Consider the following 15,664-nt stretch of genomic DNA (forward strand, 5'->3'; position numbering starts at 1 on the left):
ACAAGGGTGCTTGCATCAGATAATGACAGGAGCTACGAGCGTGCCGAATGCTAAAATCCTTCATTTGCTTTTCAGTTTGTTATTAGCTCGGTTTGTTATTGCTCTGAACAGCACAGGAGGACTGTTCCCCTCCGCACCTCTCAGCTCACCTGCCTGTTGACATGGGAGATCTTGCGCTTCGGCTCAGGTAATGGGCACGTACTTGTAGGGGCCCAAATCTGCTTACTGGGCCCTCAGAGTGTGGCTCCACCACGGGGAGCCGAGCCACAGCAGCAGCAAAACGTCAGGTCATGTCTGTGCTCAGGGACCTTGTGAGCAGCACGGAGCAAAGAGCAAAGCTTCAGCTTTCAGAGCCAGCGTGGAAGCAGTCAGCAAAGCGAGCTCAGGCTTCTTGAGCTCTATCTGAGTGTGACCACAGACGTTCAGTGGGGCGGAAACTTGGCTGAGCTGTTTGCTGCTGGAGAACAGAGCTCAGGGCAGCAGCCCCGGGCTGTGCCAGGGGGTGCAAGGCCGTGCGGGGTGGGTGGAGGTGTGTGTTTTGCAGGAGGCTCTTGGCACTGCGTTCGGCCGTGAATCTGCACATTTATCCGTCAGCATCAGGTCTGTTTGGGGGAGGAGGGGGAAGGATGGAGATAGCACGGCGGGTGGAAAGAATGCAGGTTGGCCGGGCTTCACCGGAGCGCGCAGATCTGTCAGGCTGAGCCCACAGAGGGGAAGGGCTGTTTGTTTTGAACAATGGAGCAGGCTGAAGGACGTGCTGGGAATGCATAAACGTTACACGGTGTTCACATCCAGCGGGATGTGCTCTGCTCTCAGTGGCAGGGTGCTCATCCGGACGCCGAGGTACTGCTGTGCCTTGTAAGTCGGGGCTGAGCGTGTCCCCACCGCGCTACCTGTGAACGGGAGGAGGAGCAGGAGGCTGAGGTTGCGGGCAGCTGCAATTGGGGAGACTTCCAGAAACACTGCCTTGCTCCCTGAAAGAGCTTATTGACATTTCCCTGCAGGGAGAGCGGGGCAGTGGCTGGGATGCTGACTGGCTCCAGATGCACATGCAGCACTTTTTGCTCTGTTGCAGCTTTTAGAGGGGTCCTGGGCTTAGGCTAAAATCCAGCCTGGGAATCTGAGGCATGGAGCTACGTGGTTAATGCCCCTTTCTAGCTGCCATCTCCCTGTCCTACTTCTGTGAGTGAATTACTGCGGGTATTCACCTCCTGTGCGCCAACAAACTTGTTTTACGCAGCCCTTGTGGAGGTGAAGTAACGCTGGGGACCGCAGTGAGAGGTGCAGTGAAGGTTGGATCCTGAAATAGCTGGGATAACAGGGCTTAGAAATAAAAGAAATACTGATGGATAGGTTGCTGAGGATGTGCTGTTCTTGTAGAAACCCTAGAAGCAGAGGACTCTGGATCCAGGAGTGCCATCCACCAGCCACAGCCAGAGGCCCCTGGAAGCAGCGTGTTTGGCACAGCAAGCCCCAACCTCTGCCAGCTGAATCCACGCAGGGCGAGGCAGGAACCGTGTTGCTGCATTCGCTTGTGACGAGGTGGGAGTTCCAGCTGTGGAAACTGCCTCCCTACTTTTTCCTTTTGGAAAGTGACCTGCCCGGATATGCTGACAGCCGAGATGTGCAGGCACGATTACCTGTCATGGGTATTACCGAGCTGGAACTGGAACCAGGATTCCCTGAAATTGGGCCTGGCTGTTACTGAAGGAGCAGAGTAACAGAGGCAGAAATGGCAGCAAAAGAACAAGATCAGCAAGTGGTGAAGTGTGGCTCCTGAGTACAAGCCACGTGCTCCCTGCTCTTCGTGTTAGGTGATGGGATTATGCCACTCCTAGTGCTTTTAGAGGGCTGGGGAAGGGAGAGTTGGATGCCTTTGCAAACAGCACATGGCAGAGAATCACAGAACAGGCAGTCTGACAAGCTTGGCTGGGTTTTCACTGGACCCTCCATCACCTACAGCAGAGCTGGAAGCAAAGCCACTGCTTTGTGCCTCGGTTCTGCTGTGTAAAATGGAGATACCTCGTGCAGGGCTTTCGCAATCTAACCGGTGTGTGAGGCTCTCCGAAGGATGCTGCAGATGACTGAAATGCTGCTTTTCTTTTTAAGGCACGTTTGCCACGTGTTGCAGTCTGCCATCTGTTACATAATGGTTTTCGCTTTATTTTTATTGCATTTTACACGTGCCCCAAATGAAATTATTGTAGGCCCCTAAAACGCCTGACCCACGCACTCGGGGTGGCAGTGCTAGCTTCAGCTTCCAGATCACTGAGTGAGGGACCCAAGTAATCTGCTTTGCAAACCCCCAGCCTACAGACAAGGTGGGTACTGCATGTAGCAAGAATTTAGGACATTAAGAATTTAGGAATTGGGAAAGCTGCTTTTGAGGTTTGGACTCAGCGTGGAAGAGACTTGGGATTTCATTCCCTGGGAGCAGTCCCCAAGGCTTGCCAGCAGCCCCATTAGTTTGCTTTATTAACATCCCAACACAAACCCCAAACGCTGGGCTGTGTGCACTCCCTGCTATGGGAGGGTGGGAGCAAAGCACGGCGTGACAGCAGAGAGCATCTCTGGTAGCAAGTCATGGGGAAGTTCTGCGTGGTGGTGAGATTGGGAAAATGGCACCGAGCTGAGCAGGAACTGGGCTGGAGACTCTGCGGAGGCAGGGCTGTCTGAACCGTGCCACATACAGAGGAGCTGGCATTTCTGTGCTTGTTGGAGTACATTTCTTTTATGCCCTTTGAAGCAGAAGGGAAGGGGAAAGGAGAGCAGTTGAGGAACGGCAACGCTTCTCTGCATCCAGCTTCCTTAAAGCAATACCTGCCAGTGCTGGACCAGAGAGAACTGTGCATTCTGCACTTCTTCACTATCTGCTGCTTTTTTGTTGCTCCTCTGGCTTCTCCATCCACCCCCCACCATTTTCCTTGCTCCTTCCTGGTCTTTTGAGAGCTGTTTCAAAGCAATCCGTGTTAGTAGGGAGCTGTTTGTTTGCAGAGCACCTAAATTGTACTGGATCGCCTCTGGCTGTTTGTGCGGGTGTAACCATGCCTTGGTTTCCAGGCTCATGCAAAACACATCCTTTAATTTCGATGTTTAGTCTCACTGCAGTGATGTCAGTAGCCCCGTGGTATCTCCCATCTCCAGCAGGGAAGCCACGCTGCCTTTCCTTCTGCAGCTCTGCAGGAGTTTGGTCGGGCACCCAGACCACTCAGTGCACGTCCCAGTTTCCCAAGCACCTGACAACTGCTGTGGACTCGTAGCATCAACCCCTCGAGTGCTGTTCAGAGGTTTGGCTATTGACTTCAGCAGGGTGTGCTTCAAACCCTTCAGAATATCAATGCTGTGAGAAGGGACGGCAGCAAGGACAGACAGCCAAGCCTGCACGATTTATATGCATCACTTATCTACAGTGAAAATGCAATTTATTTGGAACACCTTCTTAATTCTTTAGCATTTGTATATTAAAATGATGAAATTTTAGTTGACTTCACTGTGGCTCCTCCTCACAGTATGGTCCTGCTTCCTCTTGCTCCTAAAGTGCTGACAGCCTGTACTGATTTTCTCTCACTGTGACTTAGCAAAACAGAGACCTGAACCTAAACAGCCTCTCGGAAAGCTGCTTGAACCAGCAAGGACTGTTAGCCTACCACTATCTTCTTCTAACACTGCAAAGAAATGTTTTATGTCAATCAGTCTTTGTTTCATAACTGATTTGCTGACCATTCCTGCTACTTACCGTGGTAGGTGCAATACATGGAGTGTGCAGGGCCCATTGTGTCCTACATGTGATGGGGTTTTTTAGTCGCACGCCCCAATATTTGTTCCTTGTTTCACCTGAGAGACTTCTGAGCCATTGAATTGTGTGACCTTGCAGGTTAATGACATCTCTGGAGCAGGGTTGCAGCTCGTCTGTCTATCAGGAGGCAGTGATTGTCAGCGAGGTACTGATGGGCAGATGAAGTTGCCACTTCGATTCCAGCCAGCAAACCGTGGTGGCTTTCTGACACAGAGCTCGTGTGTCCTGGTCAGGAGATAACTGTGTTTTTGTTATTTAAAAGAGGCACTCCCAGGGGTTGGAATCCTGCACAGACAGTACATAACTGGACTTGCAGGCCGCTATTCCTGCAGAGCATTTTGTGGTCTCCCCTGGTTTTCTGCTCAGAGTGTTCCTTAGGCTCTTGCTGGCCATCGGTATTTGCTGTTGGGGGGCCACTGCTCAACAGCCTCGCTTTGGGGAATAAATTCCTCCCTCCTCTCAGTGTCTGCAAGGATTTTTACTTTATCTGCCTGCTTTATGCTGCCATAGCTGGAGAACCATTTCCTTTAAGCCCTGCAAATGCCTTCCAGTGAAAGCTGCAGCTGCTCTAAGGGAGAGGAGGCACCTCGCAGCACACCCCCACCTCTGGACCACCAGTTACAGGTTTGGTGCAGCACCTCATCACCCGAGGGTGCTCCAACTGGGGCAAACCTTGCCCGTTACCAGTTTGGCACACTCACACTCCAGGCAGAGGCAGCTTGGCCACGAGCACAGCCTCCTGCAGGGACAGGAGCTGCCATGGGCACACCGCAGGCGATGGCACGCTTGTCCCCACAAATCCGACTCACGTTAGCGTACCCGTACCAGCCACGGGGCTTGCTGTGGTTGTGCATTCACACAGCAGTGCAGCAGGGAGGATAAGGACCACGTAAGCAGGGCTGCGAGGACCAGCTGCAGGCAGAGGATCAGCACCCCTGAGCCCCTGGGTGGCCGCTCTGATCCAGCTGCCTTTCCGTGGCTCTTCGCTGCGCTTCTCCACTTGTAAATAACTCTGGCTTTTATTTGACCTGTCTCAGGAGTGATTTTCCTCTAAGCCAGACCTTTCAGTGTCTCAGAAAGCCTGCAGCACATAAAGGTAACACAAAGCGATGAGATTTTCTCCATCCTTTTCAGCGGGTTTAAGCTTGATTGACAAGCCCTGTTCTAGTGCTGGCAACTGGGATTTCCCAGGCGTGAGTGTTAATGGGTTTTTACATTAGCGCCTTGCGTGCAAATCCCAGCTCCTGCAGCTGGGTTGCTGCTGTCCCTCAGGTGAGTCTGTTGTCTGCCACTCTCCTGGCCTTTCCGTACGGGGTTATTGTCTTCCCTCTTTTTCTCCAGGAGCCAGCAACCTGTCGCCAGTTTTGCTTCAGCTTAGAGACGAGGGAGAGCAGCAGGGTGGTGCCTTTGTGATATGCTTGCTCTTATTTTGTCCGGATGCTTTTTAATTAACCTGGGCTACAGCAGCTCCCACCTCATACCCTCCCAGGCGTTTGGTGGGTTTCATTGTTCCAGAGTTGTTTTGGTGACAGGTTAACCCTGCAAACCCCTACTGATTTTCTGCTTTTCCTGAGAAGAGCGATTTGTTTCCCCATTTAACGTTCCCTCCTCTTCCATCTCTCCCTTTAATTTGCAGACTTTGAAAATGGTCGACGAGTTTAGGGTGAAGGCCGAGAAGGAGAAAGTTGCCAGGAGCTTGGAGCTGTTGAACTTCCTCCTCAAAACCGTGACGCAGCAGGTGAGAGCGTGACCCGATCCCGCGGGGCTTTGACTCCTTGACACACGGACTGCCAAAGGGCTGTACCACCAAGGGCTCTGTCAGCTCTCAGGCCTGGATTTTACCTTGTGACTGCTTCGTCACTACATCCCTTCCCTTGGAGGGAACGCCTGGCTGGATTTGAATACAGAAAACCCCTCCAGTCTGAAGGAGAGATCCGTAGCTCTTGAGAGCTGATCTCCAAGAACTTGCTGAAGGATTTGTGCAGTGTTCCACAAACATCCGTGCCATCTCCTTTCTCATCGGGAGAAATGCAGCCTAGGGTACGGTGGGGGTGAGCTGGGTTTTGTCCCAGATGATCGCTCTCTCCTCTTCACTGAACCCCAGAGACTGATTACCAGAAACTGAGACTTACACAGAAGCTTTGTGAGCTGGAATGGGGCATTGTTCAGCTCTAAAGAAAAATGGTATTTTTGAACACGAGGAGATTTTCTATAGGTGACAAAATAAGTTTCCAACATGGTTTTATTTATGAGAGCAAAATAACGCAAGCAGTATAATTGCTGAAGCCCAGTTTCCTACTGATAAGCTCGCACCACAGCCCATTTCTTTGTGGAGACCTAATAGGAAAGTGGGTGGGGAGAGAGATTATTTCCGGGGTTCTTGGAGGACCTGAACAGCCTCTGAGACACCCCTTTCTGTCTGGTTTTACTGAGATTGTCCACTGGGTCACAGAAGCTGTTACAGGCAGTCAGAAGCAGCATGATTGCGTTCTTTCGAAACCAGACTGAAAACACTTCTGCTTTTCTTTAGGGTAGGTACATAGCACATCATCTTCATCCCCCCTTTCCCAGTCACAGGGTGAAAAGGAAAAAGGACTAAAGGACCTTTCAGTCCCTTTCATGCCAGATAATTCTAGCTTAGACTCATGTTTGGCATGCTAGAGACCCAGTTTTCAAGCAAACCCTGTATGTAGTGGTGTAACTCACCAGTTTTTGCCCCCAACTTGAAGCGTTGTGGATGGGCTCAGGGCAGTGGCCTAGAGAAGCCAGGTGGCTCCTTCTGAGCTCACCCTGCACGTTGTCAGTGTGCACTTGCCTCTTGCAGAAGCTGCACGTGGAGCTGATGGAGCTGGACAAAGTGCTGGTAGCTCTGAACCAGCAGGAAGGCATCGGGAAGTCAGCACGCCTCGACTCTCTCTACTGGAATGCCATGCGGTGGCTGAACCACACGTACGTAGGGCTGGCACCCGGGCTTCTCGGCTCGCCTGCAGGGCTGCCTGCCTGTCCTGCTTGGCTTCTTTGGCCTGGGGAAGCAGGAAGGGAAGGGAAATCAAGGCACCGAGCTCAGACTGGGGTTTGACTTAACTGGAGCTGCTGGGGTGGTGAGGGTGAAACGCTTCTCGTTTTGCTTGGTGCTAGGCTCATTGCTCAGGTGTGTGCATGGTTAGGATCGGGCCTTTTTTGGGAGAGGGTTGTGAGGCATGTCTGATATCTGATCTGCTCTTGCCAGCAGATGTAAGACAGTCGATTACCCAAGGACAGAGCACCTGCAGCTCCGAGCAGTGGCCTGGTGCAAGAGCCATCGCCAACGTTGCAGGGCATTTCTGGGCTGGGCTCAATCACTCAGCTCCTACCACATCAGCGTGGGCTGATCCTGCAGATGTGAGCCTGGAGGGAACGAGCAGCTGTCAGGGGAAGCGAGTGAATACCAGAGAGACCCTGCCCAGGGCCTTCAGCCCCCTCCAGGGATTTTTGGGCTCCTCGGTGCCTGGGTCCCCAGCCATGTTGCCTTGCAGCTTTGAAGGCTGGGAGCGTTCAGCCTTTGTGCTTCAGTGCTCCCATGCTAAATGGCACCTGGATTTGACTTTTACTCCTGGGGAAAAAGAAGGGCAGGATCTTTTTTTCCTTCCTGCCAGTAGCTTGCACTTGGTCTTTTTGTTTCCTCTTCCTTCTGGCAGCATTTAGCGCTGTGCACAGCTCTGGGTGGCTCTGCTGACGGCCGGGAGTCGCAGCCCCAGCCTGTGGGTGGCCTGGTCTGAGGCATCTCAGCCCTGCAAGAGGTTCTGGGGGAAAGGCTTGCACGTGGCTCGCTGTGAGAGGGCTCACAGGCAGGGAGGAATTGCACAAGGCAGCTGAAACTGTTGCTTTGGCCCCTCCTGATGCCTCCAACAGCCTGCCAGGGCACGGTGGCCTCACCCAGCCCCGTGGCACAGCCCCGGTCCCGTCAGCAGTCCCACACAGCTCGCTTGGCACCGCGCTGCTGGGTCTGGCCCAGGGGCAAGGCCTGGGTTAGCAGCAAGGAGAGACTGCAAACGGGGTGGCTGAGGGTTTAGTGGGCATGAAACACCGAGTTTTGTGTGCTGCCTGAGGAAGGGATGGGGTTTGAGGGCGCAGCCTGCTGCCCTTGTTGGTGCCGTCTTGCTGTGGGACCCAGGGATCTTTGTGCAGGTGAGCTGGACCAGACCTACAGCAGGTGTGGTTTGTGGAGGTGCTGAGAGGCAAACACTAACATCGTGTTGTCAGAATGTTTTTTTTTTCCACTCTGAACTGGCGCAACTCTCCAGAAGGGCTGTGGGATCGCAGCCTGGTTCCTTTTCAGGTGCCTTTCTGGGGACTGAGCTGGTGCAGGGCAGTAACTGGGTTATACTGGGCTGCCTGGGTGAGGCTGGAAGGGTTTGTGGGGGGTTCTCCGCTTCCTCCTGCTTCTGCCTGGAGCATGCACCACGGTGCTTCCTGGCTGTAAACTGAGTTAGTGTTGATTTTTGGTGTTCTCTCTGCAGGAAGCCCAAGAAGGAGAAAGCAGCCAATAAACCCGTGCAGACAGCGGAGCCGCTGAAGCGGAAGAAGAAAGGCTTCCTCCCAGAGACCAAGAAACGCAAGAATCGCAAGAAAGGCGTCCAGGAGAACGGAGTAGCACCAGGAGGTAGAAAAGATGGAGAGCCAGCAGCCCCAGACGGGCAAGCCCTGGGAACAGGAAGCCCCGAGCAAAAGCAAGGCCCTGTGCCTGGCAGCAAGAAACACAAGAATCGGAACAGAGGGGTCAGGGAGAACGGGGTGGCAGCAGCAGGCAGCAAGGGTGGAGCTGTGAACGGTGATGCTGTGGCTGACAAAAAGAAGAAGAAGAGGAAGAGGAAAAGAAAAGGTGATGCAGGTAACGAAGCTGAGCAGGTTCCAGCTGCAAAGAAAGCCAAAGGGAGCGCCAGCCAGGAGACCCCGCAGAAGCAGGGCAAAGCCAAGAAGAAAAGGAAAGAGAAAAAAGCTCCAGCGCTGCAGGAGTAAAACTTCATGGACTCACCCAGGCCTGGCATGGCTAATGTGACTCAGAGGACTGTTTTAGCATCTTTTATAACTATATTTTTATGCCCTCCTTGAATTTAAATAAAACTGCCATAATGCTGAGCTCTAAAGCTGTAGGTCTGGCTTGTGTGGGAGGTTCAGCTAAAGCTTCAGGAGGCCTCGTCCTCTCTGGGCTCTGGCAGTGCCAAACAGCCTGTGTTGGGGAGCACGGCCTCCTTTTTTCCCCCTTGATTTCCCCAAGGCAAAAGCAAGAGGCTTGCTTGGATCCCCTGGGGAGATGCGGTGGTGAGCTGGCACTGCTGTTGTGTGGTCGAGCCCTGGAGGTTCAGGAGTGATCCCTAAAGGGATGTTTCTGTCCTGGCCAGGCCCAGCAGTGCTTGCAGCTTTTCCAGGCTGGGAGATGCTGAATACCTGACATGCCTGGGGGTTAAATGGGTTTGCACTTGCATATTCTGAGGTTAAATATATCCAATTTGGGCTGCTCAGGTGTCACCAGTAACTACCATGAGCTCACCGCTTTGCTTTCTCTTGCACAGCCCTTTGCTGGAAGGGTGACGGCCCCTGTGACAGCACAGGGACATCAATAAAGCAGTGAAGCAATGGAAATGGTTAATGGATCTGCTGGGCTGCCAGGCCCGCAGTGCAGCCACGCACACACCTGCTACCAGCAGGCAAGCAGCACTCTGTGAAGACGACCACTCGGAAAAGCTTCGTCTTACTTATCCCCAGGCTCCTGAAAGCCATGAGCGCTCTGCAGAGCGCCAGGACCTCCTTCTTCACCGTGCCGGGCTCTTGGCTCTCGTGGGAGCTGGGTCTGAAGGCGTTTGAAACCCCACTCACCTTATGGTTGCCTCTAAAGCCTCTTCCCTCCTTGCCTGTCCTCCCGCAGGTGGGTCTGTTCTGCCAGGCACGGGTAAGGGCACCGGAATTGCCGTGGGGCTTTTGGAGGGAGCGAGAGAAGAGCTGCAAAAGGCTGCGTTTGTCCGTGGCTGTTTGTCCATCTGCCTTTGCAATGACTTAAAAGGCCTAAAGGTTCCCAGGAGGCACTTCCATGTCCCAGCAGTGATCCCCGAGGCCTGCCACGCACCCCAAGGAGCTCCTGACAGCAGCGGGCAAGGGCTGGAGCTGTGGTGCCTGCTGGCAGGGCTCAGCAGAGGGTGTCCTGCCTGCCCCTGCCTTTTGCTTCCTGCCTTCACAGCAGCCTTCCTCTGGCCCTCCAGGGAGGCAGCACTGAGCAGCACTTGGTGCACTGGAGGCTGCAGCCTTTGTCTGTGCTGGGTGAGGACAGGGAGCTGGCTGGAGCCGGGCCCTTTGAGTCCAAAACCTTTTAGGCAGAGGCACAGGCTGGGGAATGAGGAGAAGGGGAGCTCTGTGGGGTTGTCAGGGTCCCTTGGCACGTGAAGGGAAGCTGTCCTTTAGCCCCCTCAGGCCAACTGTTGGCCTCCAGGCTCAGCAGGGGCTGCGGTGGTGCAGGACTGAGCTCGGTGAAGGCTGCTGTTGGCCTCTCAGTGCAGTGCTCTCTCACTTGCAATTTCCTCACCTCAAACACCAGCCAGTTCTGAGCAAACTGGGGCTGGACTTGTCCTGACAGCGCTTTTCTCCCAAGCCCTTTGTTGATCTGGATGTTATTGCAGGGCCTTGACTAGAAGAGCTGCTCTCGCAGCCCGCAGGAGAGCTGCCAGCCACTGTGCCCAGCCAGAAGGTGTTGGCAATTACTGCTGCTCCCGTCTCCAAGAGCAAGGAGACAAAGAGGGCTGCTGGCACCGGGGCTGTTGCCCAGTCTCTGCCATTTCATACTGAAAGCTGGTTCATTGCCTGGTTAAAACCTCAGTCCCAGCCAAGCCCCTGGATCTCGATGCCCCCCCAGCTGTCTCCTGAGTGCTGACTTCCCAACTTCTGTGCAGACGCAGCAGGTAAGAGGCCAGCAGGACACCCAAGGCCAGCAGGTCACCCGCCTTTAATGGTCTGGAGATGCTCTGAAGGGGAGCGAAGGTTTCATGTCTTCAAGTCTGCCTCACTAATGATTTCTTTCCTTCTCTTTGTGCCTGGAAGTAGCATGTCTGGGAACTTTGCACTGCTGCCCCTGCAAAACCAGAGGAGAAACAGAGTGCAGGTGTGGGGAGTGGGAAGCCAGGTGAGCAGACGGGTACCGGGTATGTGGGGATTTGGGGGACAGCACTGGAGCTCCCTGGGCTGTCTCAGGCTGTGCAGCAGGACAGCAGCAGCCTGATGGTGCTGGGAGCTGAGCCTGGCGCTCCCGGGCCTGGCAGGTGGTGGCCCAGCAGGTACTGGGGCCGCACGCAGGAGTCTGTCCTGAGAGCCCTTGCAGTGAAGCCTTTGGGGGTGTCTGAGGGTCTCCTCCCCAGCTCGTGCGATGTGTGGCGCTCAGACACCGCTGGGTTGTTTTAAGGACCAGGTTTGAGGCCATGTGGATCCGTTTGTCCTTTTGGGAAGAAACCAGGGCAGGGCGAGGCACGGCGTGGAAGCGCTGCTGGCCTTGGATCTGGCAGGGGGATGGCACCTGGGCAGTGCCCGCTGCCAGGCTGGAGAGGCCAACAGTGACCTCCCTGACCGCTGCTGTGCTCCTGTGTGTGTCTGTAGTGGTTGCAGAGCAAAGGGAAAAGGGACAGGAAAGCTGTGAGGCATCGAGCACACTGCTGCAGTAACAACTTCATTGCCAATTAAATTACCTGGCTTTAGCCTGGCTTTGATGCACGGTGTATAAATGCAGTCACTAATCCACCACGGCAAATCGTGTTTCACTGGCACTTATTTGTGCCTTCCAACGATTGCAAAGGTTTCATTTGCCTTGATTTCATGTCCATCTGTCACCGGACCTTCAGGGCTTGCAGGGGATAGACCAGGCTTTGATTTTAATGAAGCCTTTTCTTTTCAGCTGTCCTGGGCTCAGAAGCTCTTTGGCAGTGATGAGAGCTCCAGGGTTGTGCTGAAGGCAAGAAAAGAGCCGCAGGCCCTGGGGCTCTGAGCTCCGGGAGCTCTCCTGCCTGTCTGCGGGCCTGGTGCTAGGGAAAGGCCTCTGCCTGAGGCAGGGGGGTCCTGCCAGGAGCAGGGCTGTGAGCTCGCCTTTCTCAGTCCTGTGCCTGCTCCTTGTCTGAAGGTGACTGTTTTAACCAAAATCACGATCTTTTGGAGGCTGCAAGTGGCAGTCGGGTAAAGCTGGGTGGTAAAATCTGTCCCTTGCAAAGGGCAATAAACACCTGCCTGTCCCAAGCTGAGCAAGAGGGAGAGGGGCTGTGAATGGGGAGAGGAAGTTTTTGTGGCAAGAGTGACGAGAGGGTAACTGCTGGGGCACTGGGGGTGCCCTGTGCCGCCCCGGCTGGTTGCTGCTGGCTTGCAGGCTTGGCCTGGGGCAGTGCCTTGCGGCAGGCTCTGTGCTGCAAAGGGGGTCCTGGGCCGGCTGCAGCCCCCCTGTTCCCAGCATCCAGGGTCACAGCACGGCTCTTCCTGGTGGCCGGAAAGCCTGGCCACATGGATTTCCTCCTGGCTTGCCTTGCATCTGTTGGCCATTGCGTATAGCCACAGAAAAGGATGAATCAACTGTAAATGCATCCTTTTCAGCATATTTTTCAAATGCTAAGCTTAATGCTTTATTTGTGTCATACCGAGATTGTGCCGGGGACAACAGGAGGGGGCTGAAGTGTGTTGGAGTTGATTGGAAGTGAAAGAGAGGTTGCCAGGCAGTCGGGATCTCTGTACAAATGTAAACGACCACCAGCAGTGAGCTCAGACACCTCCAGCATAAACGGCAGCAGCTTGTACAGACCGCTTGGTCTTCCCAAGGCGATGCCCTGCTCTGGTGTCGACGTGTGTCGAGGGTGGTCAGAGAAGGTGCTCTGCAAGCTTGTGCAGTGAGGCTGTGTCAGACTGCAGATGGCCTTGGTGGGATCTCGAGGGGACCAGCGTGGGGAGGATTTATCAGCAGGGACAGCTACTGGGGCTGGAAGAGTGACCGAGTGTCCGGGTGGCTGTGTGGGGTGTGGGTACGGGCACGTGGATGTCTGTGATCCAGAAAAGGGAACAGTACAGCCGTGGCAGCAGTTGTTGGCTGACGGATGCTGAAGTAGCGGAGCTTCAAACTGAGCTGCTCGAACATCAAAACCTATGAAACCGTGCTTAAGTCACTTACACAGTACGATTAAGCCGAAAGCCCTGAGATGCAGTGCCACAAGGTGATCAGGGTTGGTTTTTTAGACAGACAAACCCTTTGCTTGCAGCGGGGCAGGCCTCCTGGCCTGGACACTTGCTCTGCGTTGAAGGAAAAGCACACTGAAGGGAGGTGTGGAGGCCTGTAGGAGATGGAGAACGCTTCCATGGCCGGTGAGAGGAGACACTTGGGCTGAGTTGTGCCTTGTCTGTGTGGCCAGGGCAGGAGAGCTGGTGAGCAGCAGCATGTTGCACCTGAAGCAGCAGACCCAGCCCCTTCGCCCCGTTTTGCCCACGAACAAGCAGCCGCTGCCCCGTGGAGCCGGCAGCTGAGGCTTGGCAGGACCCCTGGAGAGGAGCGGCCTTGGGGCCAGCTGTGCCTTGGGATTAATTCCTGCTCTGCTTCTGCCCCTTGTCCCAGACACCCGACCCACGGCTACCACCGCGCTGGCTTTGCTGTCAGCTCACCCTGTCTCTGCCCAGCACCGACACCTTCCCCTAAAGCTCCAGCCCTGAGCTGGACCCAGGCGGCCGACCCAGGGAAGAGGAGGCTGCCACCCCCACCCCCTGCTCCCCCTGCCCCTGCCAGTGGTGTTGCTCTTACACCAGCCCCAGGCAGCTGGTGGCCAGCCCAGACACCGTGGGCTTGTTGGGGCCGTGTCAGTGTTTGTGGCAGGAGCCGTGGGGCTTGGGGCAGCCTCGTCCCAGGGACCAGCCCCATGGGCAGCAGCCACGGGAGAGCACAACCAGAGCAAGTGGTGACACAGGAAAGGGAGCCGGGAGGTATGTTTTAAATACTTTTATTTCTTAATTTACATAAAGGTATATATTTGGCTTATTTCTCTTTTTTATACTCTGAGATTCACAATCAGTTGCTCTTAAAAAATAAAATAGTCATTTGCTTCTGAAAGAAATCAGAAAACTATTTTATACTCCTCCCTTGTATAACAAGAAAATATACTATTCTACTCCCATACATCACATAGTAAAAGTGATTGTAAGTGCTGGTTTACCAAACAATAAAGCAAACAGAGAAGAAAACAAACAAACAGGACAGAAGGTGCAGAGAGGAACTCTGCTTTCCAGAGTACATCCATTCATCTGGTAGGGTTATGGCACCCTGAGGTTCTCTCTTAGCTAGTCTGTAAAAGGTGAGAGGCTCTTGGGTTCACCCAGATCGTAAGTGGTGGCAGCAGGAGGCAGTGTAGTTACTCGGGCTGGCAGCTTGCTGCTTTTTGGGTAATTTTCTTGCCTCTCTGTGCAGTTCCCGTTACCTCTGTTCCTCTTGCTGTGTACGAGCAGCCTGGCTGCTTCACAGTGGTACACTGGTGCAAATGCACTATTAGCTGCGGAGGGAGTTAACACTTGCTTAAAAAAAAAAAAAAAACACAATAAACTGTTCATGAAGTGGAGCAGAAGAAAGCCCTGGTGATTGACTGAGGGGCATCCTGGACTGTCCCTAAGCCCTGCACACCCTTGGACACCCCTGGACACCCCACGCCCTGCACAGGTAGGCACAGACCCTGATGCGTGCATCAAGGCTGCATCGAACCCTCTGGGTCCCAGGGAGCACAGGGAGGGTGGAAGGAGCCTGCACTGCGCCTTGCTGCAGCCCTGCAGGGAGTGAGGTGGGGAGCAAGGGCAGAGCACTGCGGAGGGGCCGGCCACAGCCTGAGGAGCAGGGTAAGGTACAGTGCAGCAGCACCAGCCCAAAACCTGAATCCTCTCCCCTCGCTTGGCTCCCTTGCCTGAGATGGATACATGCATGGGAGGGCATGAGGGATGGGGTGCTTGCTCCCTTTTGGTGTAGTATTTTCCCCTATGTTTTCAAATGCGTTCAAGGGCTGCTTTTTGTGCACACTCATTTTCAGACATTCACATGAAGTCAATTTGTGTGCAGGAAACCAGAGGCTTTGCAGGTGTTTCTGTCCTTACTGCGACCATTTAATTTTATGTGGAAGTTTTGAATGGCGAATGTAACCTTGATGGTCTGAACAACTATTTATTTAAGTGATGGGCTGAAATCTTGCATCGTTGGTTGTGATGGATACTAAAATATGTGTATTCTTTATTAAAAACTAATTATTTTTTCCTATTACCAGCCTTTCTTTATAAAAACAGAGATACTAATTTTCATAAGGGTTGTTATTCAGCTTTGCTATAAGTAGTACGTATCCAGCCTAGACTTCTGTTCTCATTCCAGAAACACTTCCTATGTGTATACCAAAAATGGTTCCACTTGTACGCTGCTTTATGAGGTCAACAGCCAAATGGTCCTAACAGCTTCTGGGCCTGACTACATCTATACCTACCTAAAATTGTTACACACAGAGCTATAATGGAAACCAGCACAATCCTGCATGCTAAAGTCCAGAATTCAGCACCAGTACAATATGATATGGTAAGCTGTATTTTAATAATGGGGAGCTTCTGACCTCCACTATAGTACAGAAACAACAGCACTTCATTTCAGCAGCAAGCATCTCAGCTCTGCACGTACAGGAACTGAGGCCCAGGTAGTGACTTTCCCCAAGGGTCTGCAGACCCTTGATCCAAGTGAGCTGGTTTCCCTCTAACAGAGTAACGTTATAGAAGCTCTCACTCAGTAATTCTTCCAGTTTGGAATACAAACACACAGCTAAAACAAGACACACTCAACAAGAAATCCAACCTTCAGCTTCTAGCCAT

At 53.5% G+C, this 15,664-nt stretch overlaps 1 protein-coding gene across 1 annotated transcript in view; it reads left to right on the forward strand.

Moving 5' to 3' along the window:
* MYBBP1A (MYB binding protein 1a) overlaps positions 1-8,907 on the forward strand; it is a 59,636-nt gene extending 50,729 nt beyond the window's left edge. Inside the window, exons 25-27 of the mRNA XM_084299387.1 lie at positions 5,433-5,534; positions 6,621-6,745; positions 8,296-8,907. Coding sequence (XP_084155513.1) covers positions 5,433-5,534; positions 6,621-6,745; positions 8,296-8,794 — 726 coding nt within the window. The 3' untranslated portion in view covers positions 8,795-8,907. The remainder of the gene's footprint in view (positions 1-5,432; positions 5,535-6,620; positions 6,746-8,295) is intronic.
* Positions 8,908-15,664: the final 6,757 nt, after the last annotated feature.

This window comes from Netta rufina (assembly GCF_964035555.1).
Source record: "Netta rufina genome assembly, chromosome: 21".
NCBI lineage: Eukaryota > Metazoa > Chordata > Aves > Anseriformes > Anatidae > Netta > Netta rufina.